We start from the raw sequence: 21,018 nt of genomic DNA, 5'->3' as shown, positions 1-21,018 counted from the left end.
GAAGAGGGCTAGGCAGGTAACTGACTTCCAAACTAGCAAATTTTCATTCCACTCTGCCGAAAGGATAAACCAACACAGCACATAGTTGCAGGGCTTCATTTCATTTCTGTACAAGATAGCATTATTACTGCTTATACTTTATATATATACGTATAAAAATAAAACTTACAAATGCTCAGATCATGTGCATGAGAGTTGGCAGGAAAGAATCCCAAGTTTGCAATATGCAATAGGAGATATGGATAATTAGTGAGCTTCATTGTGAAAGAGCAATCTATGTCCCCCAGCTTGCTTGAGTGAGGCATGCTCTCCTTGAGACATTTGCCTTTTTCAGTTGATCCTAGTCTCAAGACAAGGTACTGCACTTTACTTTTTTGTGTAGAGGTGTTTTTTTTTTTTTTTTTTTAATTTCGGGAATATTTTAATAAAAGATACAGGGAAAATACAGGGATACAAAGACAAGGATACAAGCTGATAAAGATGATTAAATCATAGAGCGACTGCAGAGTGGGTCATGAAGTGTTATAATCCCCAACTCCCCTCTGCTTTCTGCCTCAATGTGTTAATGCATCACACTTTAGTACAGTGACACTTTCAGCCCTAGGTGGAAATTCACACATGATGAAGAGGTGGAGGAGGATTTCCAGATGGTCAGACCTCAGGGAGTGCGAAAAGGTGGGGGGAGGAAGGGAGAAACTGCTGAAGGGAATCGGACTTTGGTCACATCAGTAATTTCCAGCTGAAAATAGAATATTAAAAAAAAAAACCCAAAACCAAAACCAGAAGAAACAATCACCAATGATCCCATACTGGAGCCAGGTGCATTCAGGTTTGGACATTATGCATGATAAATCCTCACCAACGCTGGTTGTGAAAGATCCCTTGGAAATATTGGCTTATTTGTGTGCAACAGTGAAAGGTGTGAGCTTCATTCCCTCGGCCAAATTTCAGCATGGGTACTAAAGCATCCCAACACAGACCCAATTAGTTGTTTTATTCTCCACAGCTCCTCTTCACTAGAGGTTATTGTAAAGTGGTACTTGTTCCGAATCGTGCACAAATTTTCCCTCCAGCAGAGGCTGTATTTGGCTGCTGCACATCCTTTGGGACCCTATTCTGCAGGGCCACCTCTCCAAGAGCAGCGAAGGGCACTGAGACAGAGAAAATGCAAGGCTTGCAGCCAGTTGGTCCCATCACACCCCAAAACAGGCCCCACGTTCCCTTTAGGGGAGCATAATGCAGCAGCTGCTATCACGCAGCTGGACTTCTCTAAGAAGACCTCATTTACTGTGGCCTTTTGGGGGGAGTGGGAAGATAGTCATGGTCCAGAGTTCAAGGGGTCTGGTCCTTCAGGGTGAGAGGTGCTAGGGCTGTATAAAGAATTAGCAATAGATGGTATTTTGTACAGCCACAGCTCTTTCCAGATGTCAGGGTTAGGGAAAATTCAAGATAATCAATTATTTAGGCATCACAGTACCCCTATATTGGGGGGCGCAGGAAAGATAGCCTCATGATGACATAAAAGCAGGCGTTAGGTATGATGGCTTACACTGCATTTCTAAGGGCTCTTGCTTCATTTTTCTTAGGTATTCCTTGAGTCAGAGCATTTCCCCTACCACAAAATGGACACTAGAGATGCCAATGGTGTGCAGTCACAAAGGAAAGGAATATTTTGTTTAATATCACCAGTATGATTACATGCTGTATTTCCTGGATGGCAACAAAGTAAATTGACCACAGCATGATGAACTACTTGGACAAATCTCAGGAGAAATGAGGCTGTTGCACACAGTTTCCACTTTGGGGAAATGTTTGTTGTATGTCCACTCCCTGTCACTCCCAGTACAAACCACGTTGTGCACGCAGGTCAGGAAAAAGCTCAAGGAGACAGAAGACGCTGCTTTACCTTATTCAACTTCTGCTAGTGCAACTTCAAATCTGTAAAATCTGTGGGTTTATCTGATGCTGAATTCCTCCTCCCATTAATTGACTTATGTTAAAATCACTTATGTCATAGCAAAATGCGAAGAAATCTCAGGCATCTGATGTGGTAGTGACTTCCACGATGATATATTCAAGATGCCCAGGTGCCTGTCACTGGCTTTAGTGGCAAGCCAAAAGCCTCTGAGCCTTGTAAAGCGTGCAGCATCCATCTTAGACTTCAGTCCCTTACAATGACTAGATGAATATCTCTGACTTTCTTCCCTAAGGACTCAGTGCAGCAGGTGTTTTCAGTCTGCCCACCTTCCAGATCAGGTGTCCAAAAATGCAGCAACAAACATAATTTTTTTCTTCCCTTTTTCTAAAAGAGCTCAAGGTGGGTGGAGGGGATAGGCGTAGGCTATTTTTATTTGTACCTTAATTTAGTCAGTAGTCCAACAGTTCATGAAAGAAGAGCTCGGCTCAGTCCGCTTCCCTGCCAGACGGAGTCCTGGGGAGCACGAGAGGCTGGTCAGATCTTCTCAGAAGGAGCAGGCTATGGGGTGATGCTGGGATAGGAGCACTCTCCAAGCCTCCAGTTGAGTTGGTACATGACCGAAGGGAATGTGATCCCACAGCTCTCTAGGTAGACAGTTCAGAGAGGCACAAGGCCAGGCCTCCCCGCTTCCCACCCTGCTAGCCAAAACATCTGGAACTACCCAATTCACATGAGACCAGCCTTAAAAGGACAGAGGCAGTCGCCTCCCTGGCACAGAGCATACCCTGGTAAGTGCACTCTGCTGGGAGAGGAGACATACAGACTCCCTGGGGCAGAATGGAATTGAGCCATGTGAAATTCCCCGTGTTCGGCACTAGCCTTTTGAGCACTGAGCGTAGTGTATACAAAACACTGCCGCACTGCCAACAACCCTGCCTTTCCCTTGCAAGAACGGACCCACGCTCTGTTCCTGGAAGAAAGCCAAGAGAGAGCCTAAATTGTGAAGCCCAAGGCATCCTCAGCCCCCAGGCAGGGTAGATTTAAAAGGCTGTGTTCCCCATCACTTGCTCAGGCAGCGAAGCAGCCTCTTGGTTTTAGTAGCTGCCATTTTGAGGTGATGCATGGCACAGGAAGCTTCATTACGGAAGGCAAAGGTCTGGAGCTTGCAGTGGCTGCCGAGAACAGGCATTGCAACACTCCACAGTGATGCCCCAAGACCTTTGCAAGTCTGCTTCCCCCAAACGGAAACATCACTGCCGTTGCCATGCTAGCAGTCCACAAAGCAATAGCAGATGGAGCTCCCCCAGAGTCCAACCCACTGTGCAATAAAAGCTGTACAGATCCAGGTCTGCCCAAAGAGTGGGAATTACAGGAGAGCAGAGAGATCACGAGTTGAAGTTGCCAAGTGACTCTTCCCCCTCTCTAAGCGACAAGGCACAAACAAACTTGCAGGATCGAGCCTGTAGCAAAATTGGTCCTGCTGTAACTTATCTTCTGTCTACGTAACAGGGCTGAATTTGTTTAACAGTAGCTGTTAAAAAATAATAAAAGAATACAGGTGTAAGTAAGGGTGGATTTAGACAAGGCAAACACTTAACTGTATTAAGACTTGAAAGTAAACAAGTGATTGATAGCAGTCAATGGAGACTGTTCTTACAGCAGAAGTGGAAGAGCTGAATGAATGGAAAAGTAAATGGATAGAAGCAGAGTGTTTGCTCATAACATGACTGCTGCTGTGAACTATTACAGGCATGCAACAAAGAAGGAGTAAACAGGTCCCCATACCCATGGCTGGGATGTTTTGTTACTTAGCAGAGACCACCCGGTACACAGCAGAGAAGACTATCTTCTCACTATGGACTTCCAGGCTTTAGAGGTTCTATTCTGGTTTTGGGCTTCTGACACAAAAATACATGCAAAAGGCCTTCCTAGCAGGAAATGCCTAGCACCTTTAATGGGGAAGCCAAAATTAACAATCTTGCTAAGACACCTTTCCTACCCTCACCCCTTGGGTTAGCTCTCAAAACAAGAGGAACCACAAAGGAGCCCGTGATGACCAAGAGGGAGAATCTGCCGGCAGCAGAGGGAAGCAGGGGTTGCTCCGTGCATGCATCACTTGCTGCAGCCTGTCTGGGGTGATGGTTTTTTAAGGGTTACCGGGAGAGTTGGGGCTGCTTGGAAACGGGCCTGGATGCTGCAGAGTTTTTCACCTTTCACTTCCTTAGCTTTTCCGCAACTAGGAACAGGCTGGGAGCCTCTTCCAATTTCTATGTTCAGGATAGGTCTTCATCAACCTGTTTAAAGTCCTGTTTTTTTGGGAAGGAAGAAAGAGAACAGAAAGTAAAGCAGGCATCCTCTTGTCATAGACTCACATTTCAAATGCTCCAAACCTATTTAATACCTTGGACTTTACCTGATTTTTGTCTCATGGGGAAGACTGTTCCCCTGGAACCTATATCCCCATTTCTTTCCAAAAAAGAAGAACAAAAGATACGTTTTAACTTGGTGTTGATGCAATATTCACCCCACCCAGAACACTGTAACCAACTTTGAAAGCTCATGTAAAAAACATGAAGAGTAATTTTTACTTAGCTCTTGTTATGAACAATTCAGAGATAAGAAACAAGGCAAGACATGTCTCAGCTGCAAGTGTGAACATGATCTCAACACTGCAACATTTTCCTTGCCTGGCTAGAGATGGGTTGGCAGCATGAGGTATATGAAGGTAGGTTACAGGTGACAAGAATGTAAAAAGCCTATTATTAAACTAGGTGTAAGCAGTCTTGAAACTTCATTAGGGCCAGGGAATTCAGCCCTGGACATTGCACCTCCTTGATTATTCACTAGAAATTAACATTAAACAAATGCTGTAAACTTGAAGCTAAGTTGGAGAGGATTCAGATGCAGCTTTTCCTGCCCCCTGACTGGGCAGTGGATGGAAAGCAGTCTGTATCATGGACAAACTCCACATGCTTTCCTGTTTCAGGAGAGAAGTGAAGTCTTCTTCATCACAAGTTTCACCAGGTGCAGAGGACAGGTCATTTGCTGTCCTCCAGCTGCAACTATAGGAGAGGAGTGAACTGCGGAACTGCAGTGTGTTAAAGGTGCATTTGAGCACTGACCTATTTTTGTTCATCTGCCATGGGAGAGTCATGTGGAAACATTGTGGTTTGATGGGTTTGATTAAAAATATGCTAATGAATAAAGAAAATTAAGTATATCCCTTGGGCTCCTGGCAAGCTGCCAAGACAGACACTGGGACCACCAACAGGGGGTCCTTATGCTTCAGCTTTTGCAATCCTTCAGATTCCTACTGCGGAGGATGGTGATCCAGCGGAAATGGGGCTTAAAGTTGAGCGTTTTCTGTGTCCTGCCTCCACTCTTCTCCAAATGCCACAATATTTGGAAATTTATGCCCCAGGTGCTGGAATCAGCATGCATAAGAACATCATTGTTTTCATTGAAAAAAATACTTCTACCATCATTGTTGAAGAAAGCAAGCTTGCAAACATGAAGCAAGTGCACTCAAAAGGCTTGGAAACAAAGAGAGTCTGAAAGAGAACTCCAAGTTCATTTTCTAAAGCATCTCATTATTTCTAAACCAAATGTAGTTTTGGAGGCCTGACTTATGGTTTTCAAGCTCCTGAGGCAAAGCTGCAAATGTGGCCTTTATTCCCACGCAGGAGAAGCTCTGCCTGCCCTCCTCCCTCCATGCTGTTCAGGGAGGGGAAGGGAGAGGGGGGGGAGAGAAGGCAAATCAAAACAGGCACAGTGTTACCCTCTGCTCTACAACTGTTTGCTGCACTACCATCATCGCTCAAATGGATTTACCCAAGGTACCACATAAGAAAGCTCTAACCTGGCTGCAGGAATAGGTGAATCGCTTGCTCTGCTGCTGTTCCTCAGGTAGGAAGCAGCTCTCATCAGCAAAGTCTGAAGTGTCCAGCTCTCCTAGCGCTCATAATCCTTCTGTGGGTAGTTGCTCTTCCCATAGTCTGATTCACACTCTGTTGTCCTGCAGTCTTCAGAGCTGGAACGGGGCAGCTGACTGTAGTTGGGGATGCAAGTGCCTGTCATCCAGTGCCACTGCTCAGCACCTAATTAGAGTACAGTAACCAGGAGTGAAAGGCAAGAAGGGCTCATGTTTAGTTAAGCTATCTGAACCCAAGTAGAACGAGGAAGACTTGAAACCCTAGGGGTAAAGATGAACATCCAAGGACAAAGAACCAAGCAGACCTATAAAGAAATGAAGATGGAGACCCCAGAGTGAGAGAAGTTCTTCCACAGCCAAGACCAGGGTGCTAACTAGAAGAATAGCTGTGTTTAAAACCAAACACCTAGTCCACCCTGCAGGCATTTGTTCAGCAACCTAGTAGGTTTTGGTTTTCATAGCTCCACCTCCCAAGCAGGAAACAAAGTTTTAACTTCTGATTGCTGAATCCTGTCACTCTGGGCAAGGATCCTTCTGTCAGGGAGGTCTGTGTCTGATCAAGACCACCTCTCTCAGGTTCTCATCAGCTCTTCTACAATTGAAGAGCCAGACAAACTTTTAGGAGCAAAACTGCAGGCTATCTTGGGCAATGTTGCCATAGTGGTTTTCATTTAGAAGCAAGAAAGAACTTGGCTATTTTTTAGATAATTACTCCTTCCCCCAGTCCACAATTGTTTTCCTTGTTTACACCTATAGAAGTGTAACACCATCATTTTGTGGGGAGGGTAATCATGTTACAGAGCACTCGTACAGACCACAGGTTGAGAAACACTCATCCAAACAGCAAGTTCAGTTTGTTGTATGTGTTCTCCTTTTAAAACCAAAACAGAGCACTATTAAACAGTAGAGAATAGCTTTCCTTGTCTCTCAATGCTACATGTATGCACAAGTTTGTCCTTGAATTCTGGTATTTGGCCTATGAAGCCAACATGCATAAAGCCTCCGATACCCTGAACACTAGACTTTAAAAACAAACTCTGTATCTGATTATATCAAAAACATGATTCTGCCTCAAAGCCAAGTAACAAAGCCCATTGAAGGGAACTTACTGTAAACTCTGGAGATTAATCAACTTTATCAGGAAGGCAACTGCAGAGCATATGGTCCCAGTCTCACCTCAGCATTTTACCTCCAACCCCTTTGGAGTTACAAGGCTTAAGGGGCCATTTGCTGGTATTTCCCTTGTATTCCCACAATAGACACTAAGTAGTTTGGGGGGAGGAGAGACTGAGGGACAGGGGAAAAAAAATATTTTTAAACAGGATATTCCCCCCCCCCCCAATTAAGGCTTTATATTGCAAAGAAAAACCAGCATCTTCAGTCACCCTTAGAAACAAAATGTTTTGTGAAGTACTGCACAGTCCCATGGAACAATAAGTATTCTTTCCGGCATGCAAATCAGTGCTCACTGAGCAGAACAAACTTACACTTGCAATGCAAACTGGTTTAATGCCATAGAAATCGTAAAGCCACCATCCTCATGAGAAATTGGTGTTCTGCTGCACAGTAGAATATTTAGGCAAAATTAACATTAGCATTTGCATGTAAAAGGAAAGTTTTAATTGAGAACAAGGTCTCCTACTGCATGGGAGAATCATATGGCAGAGCAACGAGACCAGAAGAATCTAGTTAGCGTGGATTTCTATATGTAATTCAGGTAGCAGATTAATAGCAGCTACCTCTATGCTCGTCTGAGCATGTTAAACAGCCCCTCTCCATGGTAGAGCTTCTAACTCGTAAAGCCACAAGATGGAGCCAACAGTTCTCAGGAAGAGGTGCCTGTACCATGCCAGGAACGCGCAGAGCTTTCAGCACACAGAAGAAACCACGCTAGTTAAGTGTTCTGGTTGGGGCAGGACACAGGCAACTGTGAAGGTAGAAGCCAAGCTATGTACGTGCAATCATTCTCCAGTTTCATCCTTCTGCAACTTAAGGAAGGTCTGTTCCTCACAAGCATCCAGAGAATATTTGAAGAAAAAGGTGCCATTCTGGGCTTTGGGTACAGCTATGTAATACAGCTGTGCTCAGAACCCTCTCCTGCCTGCTACATAACACTTTTCATGCTAACCTTTCTCTGCTACGGAATATTTAAAAAATTACTTCACTGGAAAGGAAAGCTACCATGGCAATCTGAAACACAGGGCAAACACCAGGCAAGCACCATGTAAACAAGATTATGTAAATTGCTGTAATCCTTGGCCAGAAGTCATCAGCTAGGGGATGTTCCGCTTCCAACTTGTATGGCAGCGGCAGTAAGGTGCCTGCACCCAAGGTTTACTGTGAATACCATTTCTATGCCACTGTGGCATAACGGTGCAGTGAGCCTGTCCCAAGCCATCCTGCCTTGGAGGCATCTCGGTTTCTCTGCTGCAGTTTGTTCATCGCAAACCAACACGGAGAATGGGCTCTGGTACACTCGGGAGACTAAGGATCAATATTTCAACACAATGTTGCTTATTCTGTTATTTGAGCCACAAGACTGACTGAAGAAAGAGGAAAGAAGCTCCATCATTTACACAGTTGATACAAGCTGTCTGATCCAATTAGGTTGTGAAAAATTAACTATGAATTAATCAAACTACTGTACCAGTTCAGTCCTGAAACAAATGCGGACCATTTCAGGAAAACCGATGATAGGGTCCTCTGTAACCTCCTCCTCCCCTCCCTTCCCACAGTCTGTAATATAATCATATTACTGATTTGATACAAAGGTCAGTTCCAGACATTCAAAGTCAGCAGTTGCCTGGTTCAAGAATTTGGGGATTAGAGATGCTTTTAGAATGCTGTAAAAATCAATAACAAACAAATTATGCCTGTTTTTCTTTTTATTATCAATAGTAATACAAATCAGTTGTATTAGCATGATAATGAAAAGTGACTAGTTTTATAGACATTAAAAATGTTTGTGCAAGTTAGAGACAAAGCTCTGAAGCTATGTAAGAAAAAAATAAGAATTTACATTGTATAGTATAGCGTACATAGTTTAGAGGCAGTTTTATTAAATCTTGCAATCACAATCACTTCCTCTATGCTAAACCTCTTACTTGGTGTTGGAGATAACACCCTCCCCTCCCAGGAGGAACACCTGCCATTCCCATGAAGTGTGGAGAATACAGTGAAAATCATAGCTTTTTTGTTCCTCTTCCCTCCTTCTCTCAACTATAAAGTCAACAAGAGGTGAACATTGCAACATATGCTTATAGCAATTAAAGAAAGCTTCTGTCTACATAAGCTCTGAGTTGAATTAATAAACAGTATCCTCTTTTTGAGCAAGATTTGATAGACCTGTCAGCCCCAAGTACTGGGTTAATGCTTTAAAAAAAAAAAGATCTTAGTGAGCATTTAGTTAGATGCATTTCCCCCCCACCTCTTACTACATTCCAGATTGTAGATTTGTGCTTTAGACCTAAAGTATTCTTAAACATTATATTAGCCAGATAGGATTCAACTGGAACTTCAGCTGGCTGCTAACATCTTACTGAAGTTTAATGCTCCGTAAATATATGCATACATCTTTCTCTTCATCAAGCCAAGCATTCACCTAAAAATTGCAGTAAAGGCGTATTAGTCTGTATAGAATACATACGGCACAAGTCATTGAAGATGTGCTTCATGCTGCATCTGTACTCTCACCTGGAGAGATGCTCCTCTAAAAAATGAGGAGTCAAGTCTGCCTTTGCACTCCTGGAGTTTAACCTGCTTTTTGAAGTGGATTTTCACGTAATGACTTAGCCCCTGTTATAATGGGGGCTTGTCTCACATGTTTTCTCAAACCAGAAGGAAGACTGGAGCACTTGAACACCCACAGCTAAGCCACATACAGAAGACTGCATACTGCAGGAAACAGCTCCCTGACTATGTTAAGCCATTATGCATGAATAATATTTGAATGCTTAAGTGCAAGTGCATAGTCAAGTCTTGCATGACCTCTAGCTTCAAATACCCAGTTACTTTCCTTCAGCCATGCTCCAGGAAGATTTAAGAGCACATTATATTGATAAAGAGAAGTTTTGGTATTTAATTACCTAACACGCAAAGGCTGCTAGAATGTATCAGCTTCAACTCAGCCTTCAGTTGCCTCAGCTACACAGCATGGCTAGCAGGCAGCCACACACCCCCCCTCTTGCCAAAGTCCTCCTTGTTTGATGTACCTGATCTGCAAGTCATTTAGATAGAAGCCAAAGCTCCCTTTACTCTGCTCACAGGAAACCCTCAAGTCCAAAGGACGTATTTCTCTGTGCCATTTTTTGTCCCCTCTAGTCAACCCACCTGATGTTGATGTCCATTGATGTCCCCTGAAGCACACCTGGAAGTCATTCAAGGACCCTCAAATTGCATTGCCACTAGTTAGAAGGGCATGCCTTCAGGCACTTCCACCATGAGGTGGAGGCAACTGGATTCCAGTCTGGGGAACAGTTTTATTGCCTTCCTGGTAGAAGTCAGAATGCTTGTTGCCCACTGTTATGAAGTAAACAAGGCAGTTACCTTGGCTATCATGTTTTCAGCTGTAACTGGAAAGTTAAACTGAAGTTTGCCACACATACAGAAGAGGAATACTGAAAAGCCGCTGTATTTGGTCTCCAGGCCTAGTCTTTCTGGAAAAGGTAACAAGCACAGAACACTAAAGAGATGCAGTATCAAGCCATGAAACAGCAAGCACCTTCTTCCAAGTAAGTCCACCTCACTGGTGGAGCTTTATCAGTTGGAAAAAAAAAATATATATATATAACCTGAGTGAGAACAGCACATGGACTGTAAGAACACCAGCAGCAGACTCACTGTTCTGAGTAGAAATTAATCCGTCCTATCAAATACTGTCAGGTACTTTAAGACTAAAGAGATCAAAGGTCAAAGCATGCAAGTCTCTTGAGCCAATACAGCTGAGCTGCTCATTGTGAGCTTTGCCGAGTTCATTATTCATATAGCAAGGAAAGCTTATTCAGTTTTGTTAGACACATTTCACAATCCACCTCAGAGAGGCTTGACCTACATAAGCTTGTAATGTGAACTCAATTGTTGTTTATCCTTTAGGTTAATTAAGGACTTAACCTTTAGGTCTCAACTAAAACCAAACCTAAGTGAGTTGCCTTCCTCCAGAAGCACACAATCATTTGCTGTATGCCTAATGTGCACTCAAAAATGGACTTTATCCATGGAAGCTGAAGAGGAAACTGTTAGCAAAGTGTTACAGCTCCAAGTGCCCCATTAGGTGCTTAGGCTTTAGACCTAGGTGATACAGCTCAGATGACAAGTTCTGTATGCCAGCAGGCTCCCAGCCTCTCCTTCAAAACTGTATTGTCAAGTTGGCTTTGTAACACCAATTAATTACACTGTTCAAAGATGAATATTTCCAGAATTGGTGAACCATTCTTTGTGCGCATACATAACATTAACAAAGAAGGAATTTACCTTGACAAGAATGAAGATTACAGCACCTTTTATTCAGTACAGTTTCCCCAATCCAATGAGTTGCCTGACAAGTTGAACTAGTTACGGAAGACAATGAGTTTACGATAAGTCCCTGTGAAACCTCAGACCAACAGAGGTTCTGACATCTAACACATCTTACTTTTTTCAAAGTTCAGCAGTGGAATGCACAAGAGCAATCTAGTACATGTTAAAAAATGTTTTTCAACCTCAAGTTACAATACTGAGTACTGAACAGTATTTGCTATTCCTTCGCTTGTTAATTTAGTGCTGCAGTGTGCTTCATTGAACAGCCACATAGCATATTCCTTTCAGCAAGTAAGTGTGTTTTAAGCATCTGGTTAACAAGCAAGATACAGTCTCTACTTTAAGTCTCTCTACTCCTTCAAAACAGAAGATAGCCATAATTCATTAAGAGACTCCATAATCAGAAGAGACAGTTACTTTCCACAACAGTGACAGAAGTATTTTTTGGCAACTGCACTAAATTTAAACTGCATCAGAAAGCTCAGTTCAGTCAGCTGCAAAGTACCGACTTTTCTTCCACTTCTAGGCTGGTTTTTGTTGATCAATATGTGACCACCATGGCATAACTGACAGCAAAACTCAGCATGTATCTCCATGTGCTAGGTTGCTGTGCATCAGAAACAGTACATAAAATTAACAGTGAGTAACAGACATGGCAACTGCTTAACTTCATTTGCTTTTTGACACCATACAACTCACTAGCCAGCTAATCATTGAGAGGTAGCATGTACGCCTCACCTATTCCAAGTCATGATTGTGTGATGTGACCCATCCTTACTCAAAGTTTTCATCTTCAGCAAGACAAGAGACAGATGCAGATGTTCCCACTTTTCCAACATGATCACAAGTGTTCCAATATAAAAAAACCCGATGAAATCAACACTTCGATTTTCACTATTCCAGTACCAGGGTGAGAAGGATGATGATGTAGAGTGAGTGTAATTGAGTCTAGCCACAATACATAGAAGTAACCCAGGACAGCATTTCAAGGAGATGATGATGATAATATTATTCCTTTTGAAGAAAGGCTTACAGTCATTTTCTCACCCCATACCACCAATTTAAGGATGAGAAGACAGACCAGTGGGGAATGCATCTAGCCAGTATTTAAATATCAATTTTTGCATTGCCTAAATAAGTCTGAATTGAGTCCACAGGCTTGATTCATGAATGCTGTATTGACTAAACAGAACATGGAAGAAAGTTTGTTTTGAGTTGACTCTCAAGTGTCAGTTGCTATTTCTTACATGGAGTGTGGGGAGGAAGCCAGCAGATTTCAGTGTAAGAAATATCAGTGACAACTAACAGAAGATGGAGACTCAAACCCTTTACCAGATGTCATCTAGCTTTTCTGCAGTTTGCAACATCAAGGAAGGCAGCAACAGTGGAAAAAATGTTTGAACCTGAACAGCTGTGCTTGTTAAGGCCAGTAGAGGTTCAAGAGAAACATATTCAGAGAGACATTAGAGTAAACTAGGAAGTTAATATGAAAGTACTTTGTATAACCAAGCAGAAGGATTGTAGTTCTGAAACTGTTTCTAGTTTTGAAAGACACTGGGAAGACGGAGCCCATTTCAGTTTAAGTAGGCATAGGTTTTGTTGGATACCAGAAATGGTTTCAAAGTTCTGTTTTCACATTTTGAAGGTGTGATATGCAAAGCAAAAGATAAGGGAGTCAATACAGACTTCCTTTCATGAATCCAGCCCTATATCCTTAGTGGTATCTTATCCATGCCACCTGTAGATAGATATTTACAGTTCCCAAGCATCACAGTAAGCAACATCTTTCTTTAAAGCTTTTCTTGTTCTTGCCACTTTTCTTGCCATTCTTGTCTTTGTTTTCTGACATTTTCTTTGCTCTGATTTCTCTCATTAAATCAAAGAATACCTAGGAGGGAAAAATAAAGAAAGATTAAACAAGATCTGCGACCAGAAAGCAGATAAAAACTGCATTCAGCAGCAAATAAAGATGTAGCACCACACTGTACCTAATACAGCAGAAGTGAGTCTAGACATAGATCCCAGTGACAAACAACATCAGAATTATGTAGCACGTCAAGCAGTGGCAAGAAGTAGGACAATCTTACCTGGCTACCAAATCATTCAACAGCCCCATTTTAAGAGCTTTTTATTGAGTATCAGTCTTGCACAAAACTAGCATTCGGAGTTCATGAGAACGTTTGTCTGTGCCTAGCAAACACTTCCAGGCAAATCACTTGTTAACTATAAAAAGCATTTAGTCCAGTCCTTTCCATGTAGTTAACAAGAACACTTTCTGCTGGATAGTATTCTGCCTGTTTTATAATTAAAAAGCTGCAGCATTCAAGTGACAGTGTGAGGTGCAGAAAATTCTCAGACTATGTTATAAAAGATTCAGAGAAAGTCATTACTCTGATGTTTTCTCCAAAATTCTAGCTGATTTCACCCCTGTACATCTGATGTCTAGGTATATACCACTTAAGATGCAAAAGCTGTTTCTACTGTGGAGAACTATTGGGAAAAATGATTTTTAGGATTACAGAACAAGAGCTTAATGTCACTCTGTAGAGTTAGGCTTTTTTTTTTTAAATGGGAAACTACACAGGTCTCTGATACTTGGAAACAGGACCACACTACTGATCAGAAATAGAATAGTTTATCATTCAAAAACCTCTTATTAAGGTTAGGTTTTTTCATTCTGCTAGTGTCAACACACAACCACCACAATGGCTGATAACTTGTCTTAACATACACAGAACAGTGCTTATATAGAGGATAACCAGTATGTCACATGAGCTAGCTAGAGAAGACCTACGAGAGCAAGTCTAGAACACCATGTTAGTACACTCCAGACACAGCTACATTGCTGTTAATCCCAACTGATCAAAAAGCTAGTCTAAGTATAAAACAGACTAGGCATTTGCTAGTCACATGAGACAGCTCATAGGCAAAAGCAAGGTATTCATGTTTTACTACATCTCCCAGTTTATACATCTGACAGTTTGACTTTCTAGTAACATTCTGCAAGTCAGAATGTTTCTTTACCAAATTTAAATTACGTAAATTACGTCCTTTATAACCAAAAGGTCTCAAGTGAAGAGTTTCATATACACTGTTTTAACCAAGAATGAGAGAAAGAGTTCCTACTAGGTAACTTACGCACAAACAGCATTTTCATTAGTAAACTAATAGAGACTAGAAGAACAGAAAGGTGTTTACAAGAACTTGGAGTACAACTAGCTACAAGTGTTCTTTTTCCAAAGAAAAAACTGCTTACAATTTGTAATCTTTAAACAAATGCAAATTACCAAGCCACACCTTTGGAGTCCTTAGGGGGACCAACAGTAATTTCAGACCACCTTCTGTGGATTGGTGAAGTAAAAAGGCACCCTCTTCTTCAAGAAACGCCCACGACACGCAGAATGAAGCTTGAAACTGATTTTTCCCTACTGGGCAAACACTCCATAGTCATAACTCATCTCTCTTCCAGAATAACCCATTACCACCACTGTTGATGCAAGAAGCCAGCAACAGAAACATGCTGAGAATGACTGTCCTAGACCAGCATGGACAAGGCAAAATGGGACAGGGACGCAGCAAGAAGAGTTCTTCTCACAAGTCAAAGCAGTCTTGGCAGAAAACAAAAATGAAATCTTTAACATCAGCCACACCATATGTAGCTTTGTAGGGAAGGGGGATCAATTTATAAGTGTCTATAGCTTGCTATTTATTGCTGTTATAACAACAGCACACAGCCTATAAACAAAATAACATACTTCAGGGAATCCTTAAAACCCCATACCCAATGTACTATGGAAAACTATTCATGTACAAACAGTTAAAACAAGACAATAGCATTAACTTGTACCGAGTCTCCAGCTCCTCTAAGCTAGGTATTTGCTTAAGTGTACAGATTCCAGTAAGTTCATTTATTTTTGATAACCTAGGCTTTCAGAAGCCCAACTGTGGATTTGTCCCATTAAGAGTCAAGAATTAGTCACTCAGCTACCAAACAAGTAGTAATGATCTAATTGAGCAGATGTCATTTGTCTTACCTTATCTACATTCGCTCTAGTTTTGGCAGAGGTTTCTACGTACTGCACGCCCCACTCCTCTGCCTTACTTCTAGCCTCTTCTACAGGCACTTGTCTGCGCTCTTCCAAGTCAGATTTGTTTCCCACTACCAGTAAAGGGATTTTATCCTCTTCAGCCTTCACACGCAGGATCTGTTCCCTAATGCATCAGGTATTCAAAATAAAAACATCTGTGTTAGTAATAGCAACAAAAACCCCACCCTTATCAGGAGTGGATCAAGTAGTCTGCACATTACTAGTGTTTACAACAGTACTTAACAGTACATTTCCCAACAGTTGAACACACACTTTAAAATTATTCCAAGTTTAACATACTAATGCTATGGGCTTTACACTAATAAAAACCTCACTCTTCCAGGAAGGCAGTTTTACCATTTAGTTAGTAAGTTTACTATCCAGGCTCTAATAAAGAACTGTATGGCAGAAGAGCAACTCACAACAAGGAGTTCACATCTGAATAAGGAAAAAAGTAGAAGTGCCACATTTGCCAAGTTTCACCTTGACATTCAGTCACCATCTTCAATTTCCAATCTACATCCCACATCAATGTAGGTCTGGGCAACATCAAGGCTTTGGCAAGGCAGTAGGTTGGGAACAGCATAAGTAGCTGGCAGAGATCGTTATTAATGGCTACTAAACTCTACACAAAGGAGAGAGTTACTAAATACTGCTGAACTAAAATGTTAGCCACCTTCCTCCTTCAAAGACTCCAGAAAATATTTGGACCATCAGCATTAACCTAGCTATCCTTTGTCATTCTAAAAGGACCTATCAGCATCTGGGAAAGGAGTCGGAGAGATGCTGCAGGTCAATCTCAAAGTCTGTGCTATTATTGGAGTAAAACATGGACTGGAACCAGACTGACACATGCTGCTGTCCATCTAGGACTCTGGAAGAACTGTACCAGTCTACAATTATTTTTAGATTGCTTCATTTTGTTATGAACAAGAGCCAAACTAGGCATGAGCATGGTGCTACAACCTCTCATCCCACTGAGTTACCACATTACTTCAGATGCTTGCACTTTCCATCCACAAAATAACTGAATGTAGAGTACATGAAAATCTAAAATAGCGTTAACACTGAAGCAGACATTCTGCTGTTGCATTCAACTGTACCTTCACACATTTTCAGATTACAGAGGCACTTAAAGCAAACACTGAATGCATAGCATCAGCAGGAGAGCCAGGGTTTAAAGATAAGTTCATTCAGTATTCAATTTTTTCATAGTTTAAGAATTCTGGAAGTTACAGGATCAATAACAGCAATCTGTAGTTTATCCCGTGATGCTGGTGACTCATACTACCCATTCCCCACTCCTTCCTCGGAAGAGTTTTCCAAGGAGCTGGTTCTTACATGTCAGCCTAACTAAATACTACATTTAACTAATTTCACTATTTGTTCACTTCTGACCTATTGAAAAGTAGGAGATTCTCCATCTCAAAGCTTTTAGGTCCTTCTTGCTCGTCTTTAAGGGTAGTATTGCTTTTTCATTGTTTTGTCGTGCTGGAATCTTGAACCAACACACAGTTAAGCTAGTTACAGAAGTCTGACAAAAAACCTAAACTGCCAAGATAAACACTCCTACTCCTTTTCATCCAAAGCCTTAAGCCTTGGGTTTAACCTTATATGTCACTTAAGCACACAAGCCAAAACCCAGGCTGGGTACTTCCAAGTGTCTCATTTTCTTCCTGTTTTTTGAATGGTATCTGACTTTTTCCTCCATCTTCTACTAGGAACAGTAGAAGTACTCAGTTTTGCAGTCCTACAACAGTTCAGCTGTTTAGCTCCTTTAAGTGCTCCAGTTAGAGCAAGCTGAGCAGAACAGCTCCACTTGTGTGCCCCACAACTGTCAGCCTTCTGAAGTCTAGCAAAGTCAGAGAAGTATTATGTGACAAAGGAACAATATTTTTTAATACCTCTTAGAAAATTGTGCAGTCTCCTACTACTCTTGGAACAGTGTAACACATTAAGAACCTCGACCAAAGTCCTAGAGTACAAGGGGAGTTTGCCACAGCTTTAAGAAAACCCTAGAAATAGGTGTCTATCTTAGTACTAGCACTTGCATTACCAATTAGTATCTGTTAACCTCGTACCAATGAAGCAAAGTGAACATAAGCCAGACTGATAAAGAGCTTTTATTCTGGCAAACATAAGTAACTTCTAACAGTTTCCCTAGGTTTTGGCAAGTTTTACTTCAAGTTGTACAGTTGTCCTAGGGAATCTCTGGATTACCTTCTACACTGAGGCAACAGCTATTATCAAATAAGAGTTAGAACACTTGCCCTGAAGAACCTGGCTACATGAGTTCTGAGACCAGAACAATAGATTAAACCCCTTGGTGTTTTCTTGGGTTTTTTGGGGTTTTTTGGGGTTTTTTTGTTTTGTTTTTTTTGTTTTGGTTTGGTTTTTTTTTTTACACTACACAAGCAGTTTCTGTGCACAGTCTGGTGCTGATTTTTACATTAGTACTGCTAATCTCAAGAACAAAAATGGAAGCACTTACTACTACTGTGTGTCTTTCTAGGAATACATCTGCCTACAATAGTACTGCTTGGCTGCCAACCCTTGTTTGGCACCAATCCATACCTGAGAGTGGAGGCTAATCCTTCCCTTCCTTAGAGCACCTGCTTCTAGCAGTAAGCAATACAGTGTCTGAAACCTGGCCAAAAGGCAGACTTAATTCCAGAAGAACTGCTCTAAGATAATTAAACTTCACATCCACAAAGACTGAAAATTGGCTTGAATACGCATGTTTTAGGAGTCCAAGAATCTGTTACTTGCCTGAAGTTGCTGCTGGCATAATGTACTCATAAGTTGAAGGCATGAAGACAACTAGAGCCAGAGGCTGGATACCGTGGTTTAACTTACCAGTTACTGAGAGCAAAATGGTTGGGTTGCCATTTTATTGACCAAATGGTAATAGATAAAAAAAGCTATAGCTCTTTATCCTAAGAAGAGTTGCCAGAGCAACATAGGAACCAGGTATTTCCCCCTGCCTGGGAGAGAAACTACTTACCGAAACTCTGCTGTTGCTGTAAAGGATTCATGCTCTGTTATTGAGAAGACTAGAAGAAACCCTTCCCCACTGCGGAAATAGTTATCTCTGATAGCAGCATAATCCTCCTGTCCTGCTGTGTCCAGAATGTCTATCTGAACTTCTTCACCATCCAGAACTACTTTCTTTCTGTAGCTGTCAGCCTTGGTAGGTTCATAGTCTTCTACAAACTGAAATAAGACAGGGATTAGTGTTTAGAATTACTGTCACATTGTCTCAGTATTTGTATATATCCATTCTCTTTCACTTAGTGACATTTAAATTCCCAAAAATCTTGTCATAATTCAGTCAGCTACTAAGTTCCACCACTCTTTAGTTTTGCTATAAAAAGCAAATTATTTAAGCACTTAATACATCAAAGAGCCAATCTGCCTAGTCAAGAGAAACGGTCTTGCTACATGAAACACTCTTCAGCAATTTCAGCACAATTTAAGGGACAAAGACACAGTATAAACTACCAGCAACCTGGTGGCATTATCTATATCTCCCACTTCAAGAAAAAGCATTTGAGTGTACTTCAGGTACAGCTATCTGAAGCTTCAATAGGTGTAGATGACAGCATCCAGCTGTTGAACATGAAAACCTGCTCCATAATTACACAGGCACGTACTTTAGTCCATTCAATATCGATCAGACCCACAAAGCCACTGCCAGTTCAACTTGCAGTTCTGTGCTGACAGCACACGTCCTACATAAGCTCCTTACTTTTCCGCCTCCTTTCTCTCAGCCTCAAAGTACAACAAAAGGCTGTGCCATGAGTCTGATTAAGCTGACTGTCCTTCACTAACGCCTATGCCACCTGTTCAGATATTCACATCACTATAGCATGTGTGGACAGCCTATAGATAAATACTAACTTCTGAGCTACAGGATCATGTATTCCTTCACATACTGGTCTGGATTGTCTGCTCTAGCTTCCTGTAAACCAGTATGGAAGAATTCATGCTATGAACATGCCTACTTCACCATCCAGCTCAGAATGAGCTAGAATGCTTACTTCTGACTTCAACCTTAACTGGCCTAAAAAGAAACTGCAACAAAATTGAAGTTCAATGCCAACTGGTAACAGCCTCTGTACACTCAGAGAAGCACATTTACATTTTGCATGTCTTTTGAAGACTGTTCTTTCACTAATAAGCTTTAATTTTGTCACCCTTAGCCAAAGATGTTCCCAGAAGGCACCCTTTCCAGATTCCTACATTCTTCTCCTGCCAGTCAGGTCATCAAGTCTTTTGCTACTTACATTTAGTTCCCCTGTCCCACTAAAAAAATTTAGTAAGCTGTATCCATTGGTGCTTTCGAGAAGCTGAACCAAAAAATTACTTACCTCATCATACATAAATTGAAGAGTGAGTGCAGATTTGCCCACACCTCCACTGCCAACCATAATTACTTTATGGAGGGCCAAGGAACTCTGGTTCTTGCTCTTGCTGGCAGCCATTGTCCTGCTTGCCACAGATGAAGTGCCAGGTAACCAATCAGATCTGCAGAGGAAGAAACACAATCACCATCCATGACATTGGTGACATCATGGTATCATGTAGGTAAAGCATCTCACTAGCACTGAAAGACCACATTAAAACGCTGCCCAGCAAGCCTGAAGAATGGGCCATTTCAATGCACTGGCAAGCAAACCGTGTCACTGATGTCTAAAGTATGAGTAGGAACGAGGTATTAGAACAAATACGTTCTATTTGTGACAACAGTACCATTAGTAACAGTGCCAAAGGTTTCTCAAAGCAGCTACTAGCTGAACAAGCTGTTCTTCTTTGTAAGCCCATCCCACATGACTGCTATCTAGAGCAGTTTCCAAAGAAAAAAATCTACTTTCTCAAACAACACGAAATTAAGTGGTTTTTATTGTTCTTGTTATAAGGCTTCACACTTTTCTAAAATGTCTTTAATGTTGATGCAGCTTAGTTTCAATCTGGAAGCACAGCTATACCTTAGATCTGCTTAGAAAGATGACTTTTAATCTCTTCTCTACATAGGCCAAGAAAAAAGCAGAGCTACACAGTAAATTCTGGGAGGAACAAGTTGCAAAACCTTCCAGCAGAAAGTCTTATGACATGGCATTAGCATTTATTTTATACTCTTCCTGCCTTTTGATGCTGCAAATCTATTTGCTTTTGGAAAAAAAAACCAAACAAAATCCTGCTTTACTGCAAGAAATTCTCAGTTCCTATTCTTCTCCTGATGTTACAAAGCCACAAAAGAGTGAGCTTCAATAAACAAGTACTAATTAACAAGCCTTTGTTTGTGTCATGCAAACTGAGTAATTAATTGCTGGAGACCTCTTAAAAATGATACTGCTTTTTTAAGAGTAGCTGGACACAGTAGTTGTGACAGAAACACAAGCATCAGCTGCAACACTCTGGTTAGCACAGCTCTAAGAACAGCACGTTGGGGTCAAAGCAGAAGTAACCGATACAAAGAGATGTGTCACCAGTCAGGATTCCCACACAGAAAAAAACTAGATGTGTATTCCAGACACATGATAGCTAAAGGGAGATGCAAGGATAGC

The 21,018-nt window shown here is 41.6% G+C and overlaps 1 protein-coding gene across 1 annotated transcript; it reads right to left on the bottom strand.

Moving 5' to 3' along the window:
• Nucleotides 1-12,466: 12,466 nt before the first annotated feature.
• On the bottom strand, nucleotides 12,467-19,979 carry RALB (v-ral simian leukemia viral oncogene homolog B). The gene is made up of 4 exons (XM_009586430.1): nucleotides 19,822-19,979; nucleotides 18,456-18,664; nucleotides 15,398-15,575; nucleotides 12,467-13,251 (listed from the first exon to the last, which is right to left on the bottom strand). The coding sequence occupies exons 1-4, from the start codon at nucleotides 19,933-19,935 to the stop codon at nucleotides 13,132-13,134; spliced, it is 621 nt and encodes a 206-aa protein (XP_009584725.1). The 5' UTR covers nucleotides 19,936-19,979; the 3' UTR covers nucleotides 12,467-13,131.
• Between the last annotated feature and the right edge of the window lie 1,039 nt (nucleotides 19,980-21,018).

This window comes from Fulmarus glacialis, unplaced genomic scaffold (genome assembly GCF_000690835.1).
Source record: "Fulmarus glacialis isolate BGI_N327 unplaced genomic scaffold, ASM69083v1 scaffold6741, whole genome shotgun sequence".
NCBI classification, from domain to species: Eukaryota; Metazoa; Chordata; class Aves; order Procellariiformes; family Procellariidae; genus Fulmarus; species Fulmarus glacialis.
This window is presented reverse-complemented; position numbering and strand designations above follow the sequence as displayed.

Excerpts from the sequence above, each read along its gene's own strand:
- RALB (XM_009586430.1), bottom strand. The coding sequence starts at position 19,935 with ATGGCTGCCAGCAAGAGCAAGAACCAGAGTTCCTTGGCCCTCCATAAA. Across the intron at positions 18,665-19,821 it reads TTCAATTTATGTATGATGAG|TTTGTAGAAGACTATGAACC; the intron begins GTAAGTAATTTT and ends GTCTTATTTCAG. Across the intron at positions 13,252-15,397 it reads CTAGAGCGAATGTAGATAAG|GTATTCTTTGATTTAATGAG; the intron begins GTAAGACAAATG and ends TTTCCCTCCTAG.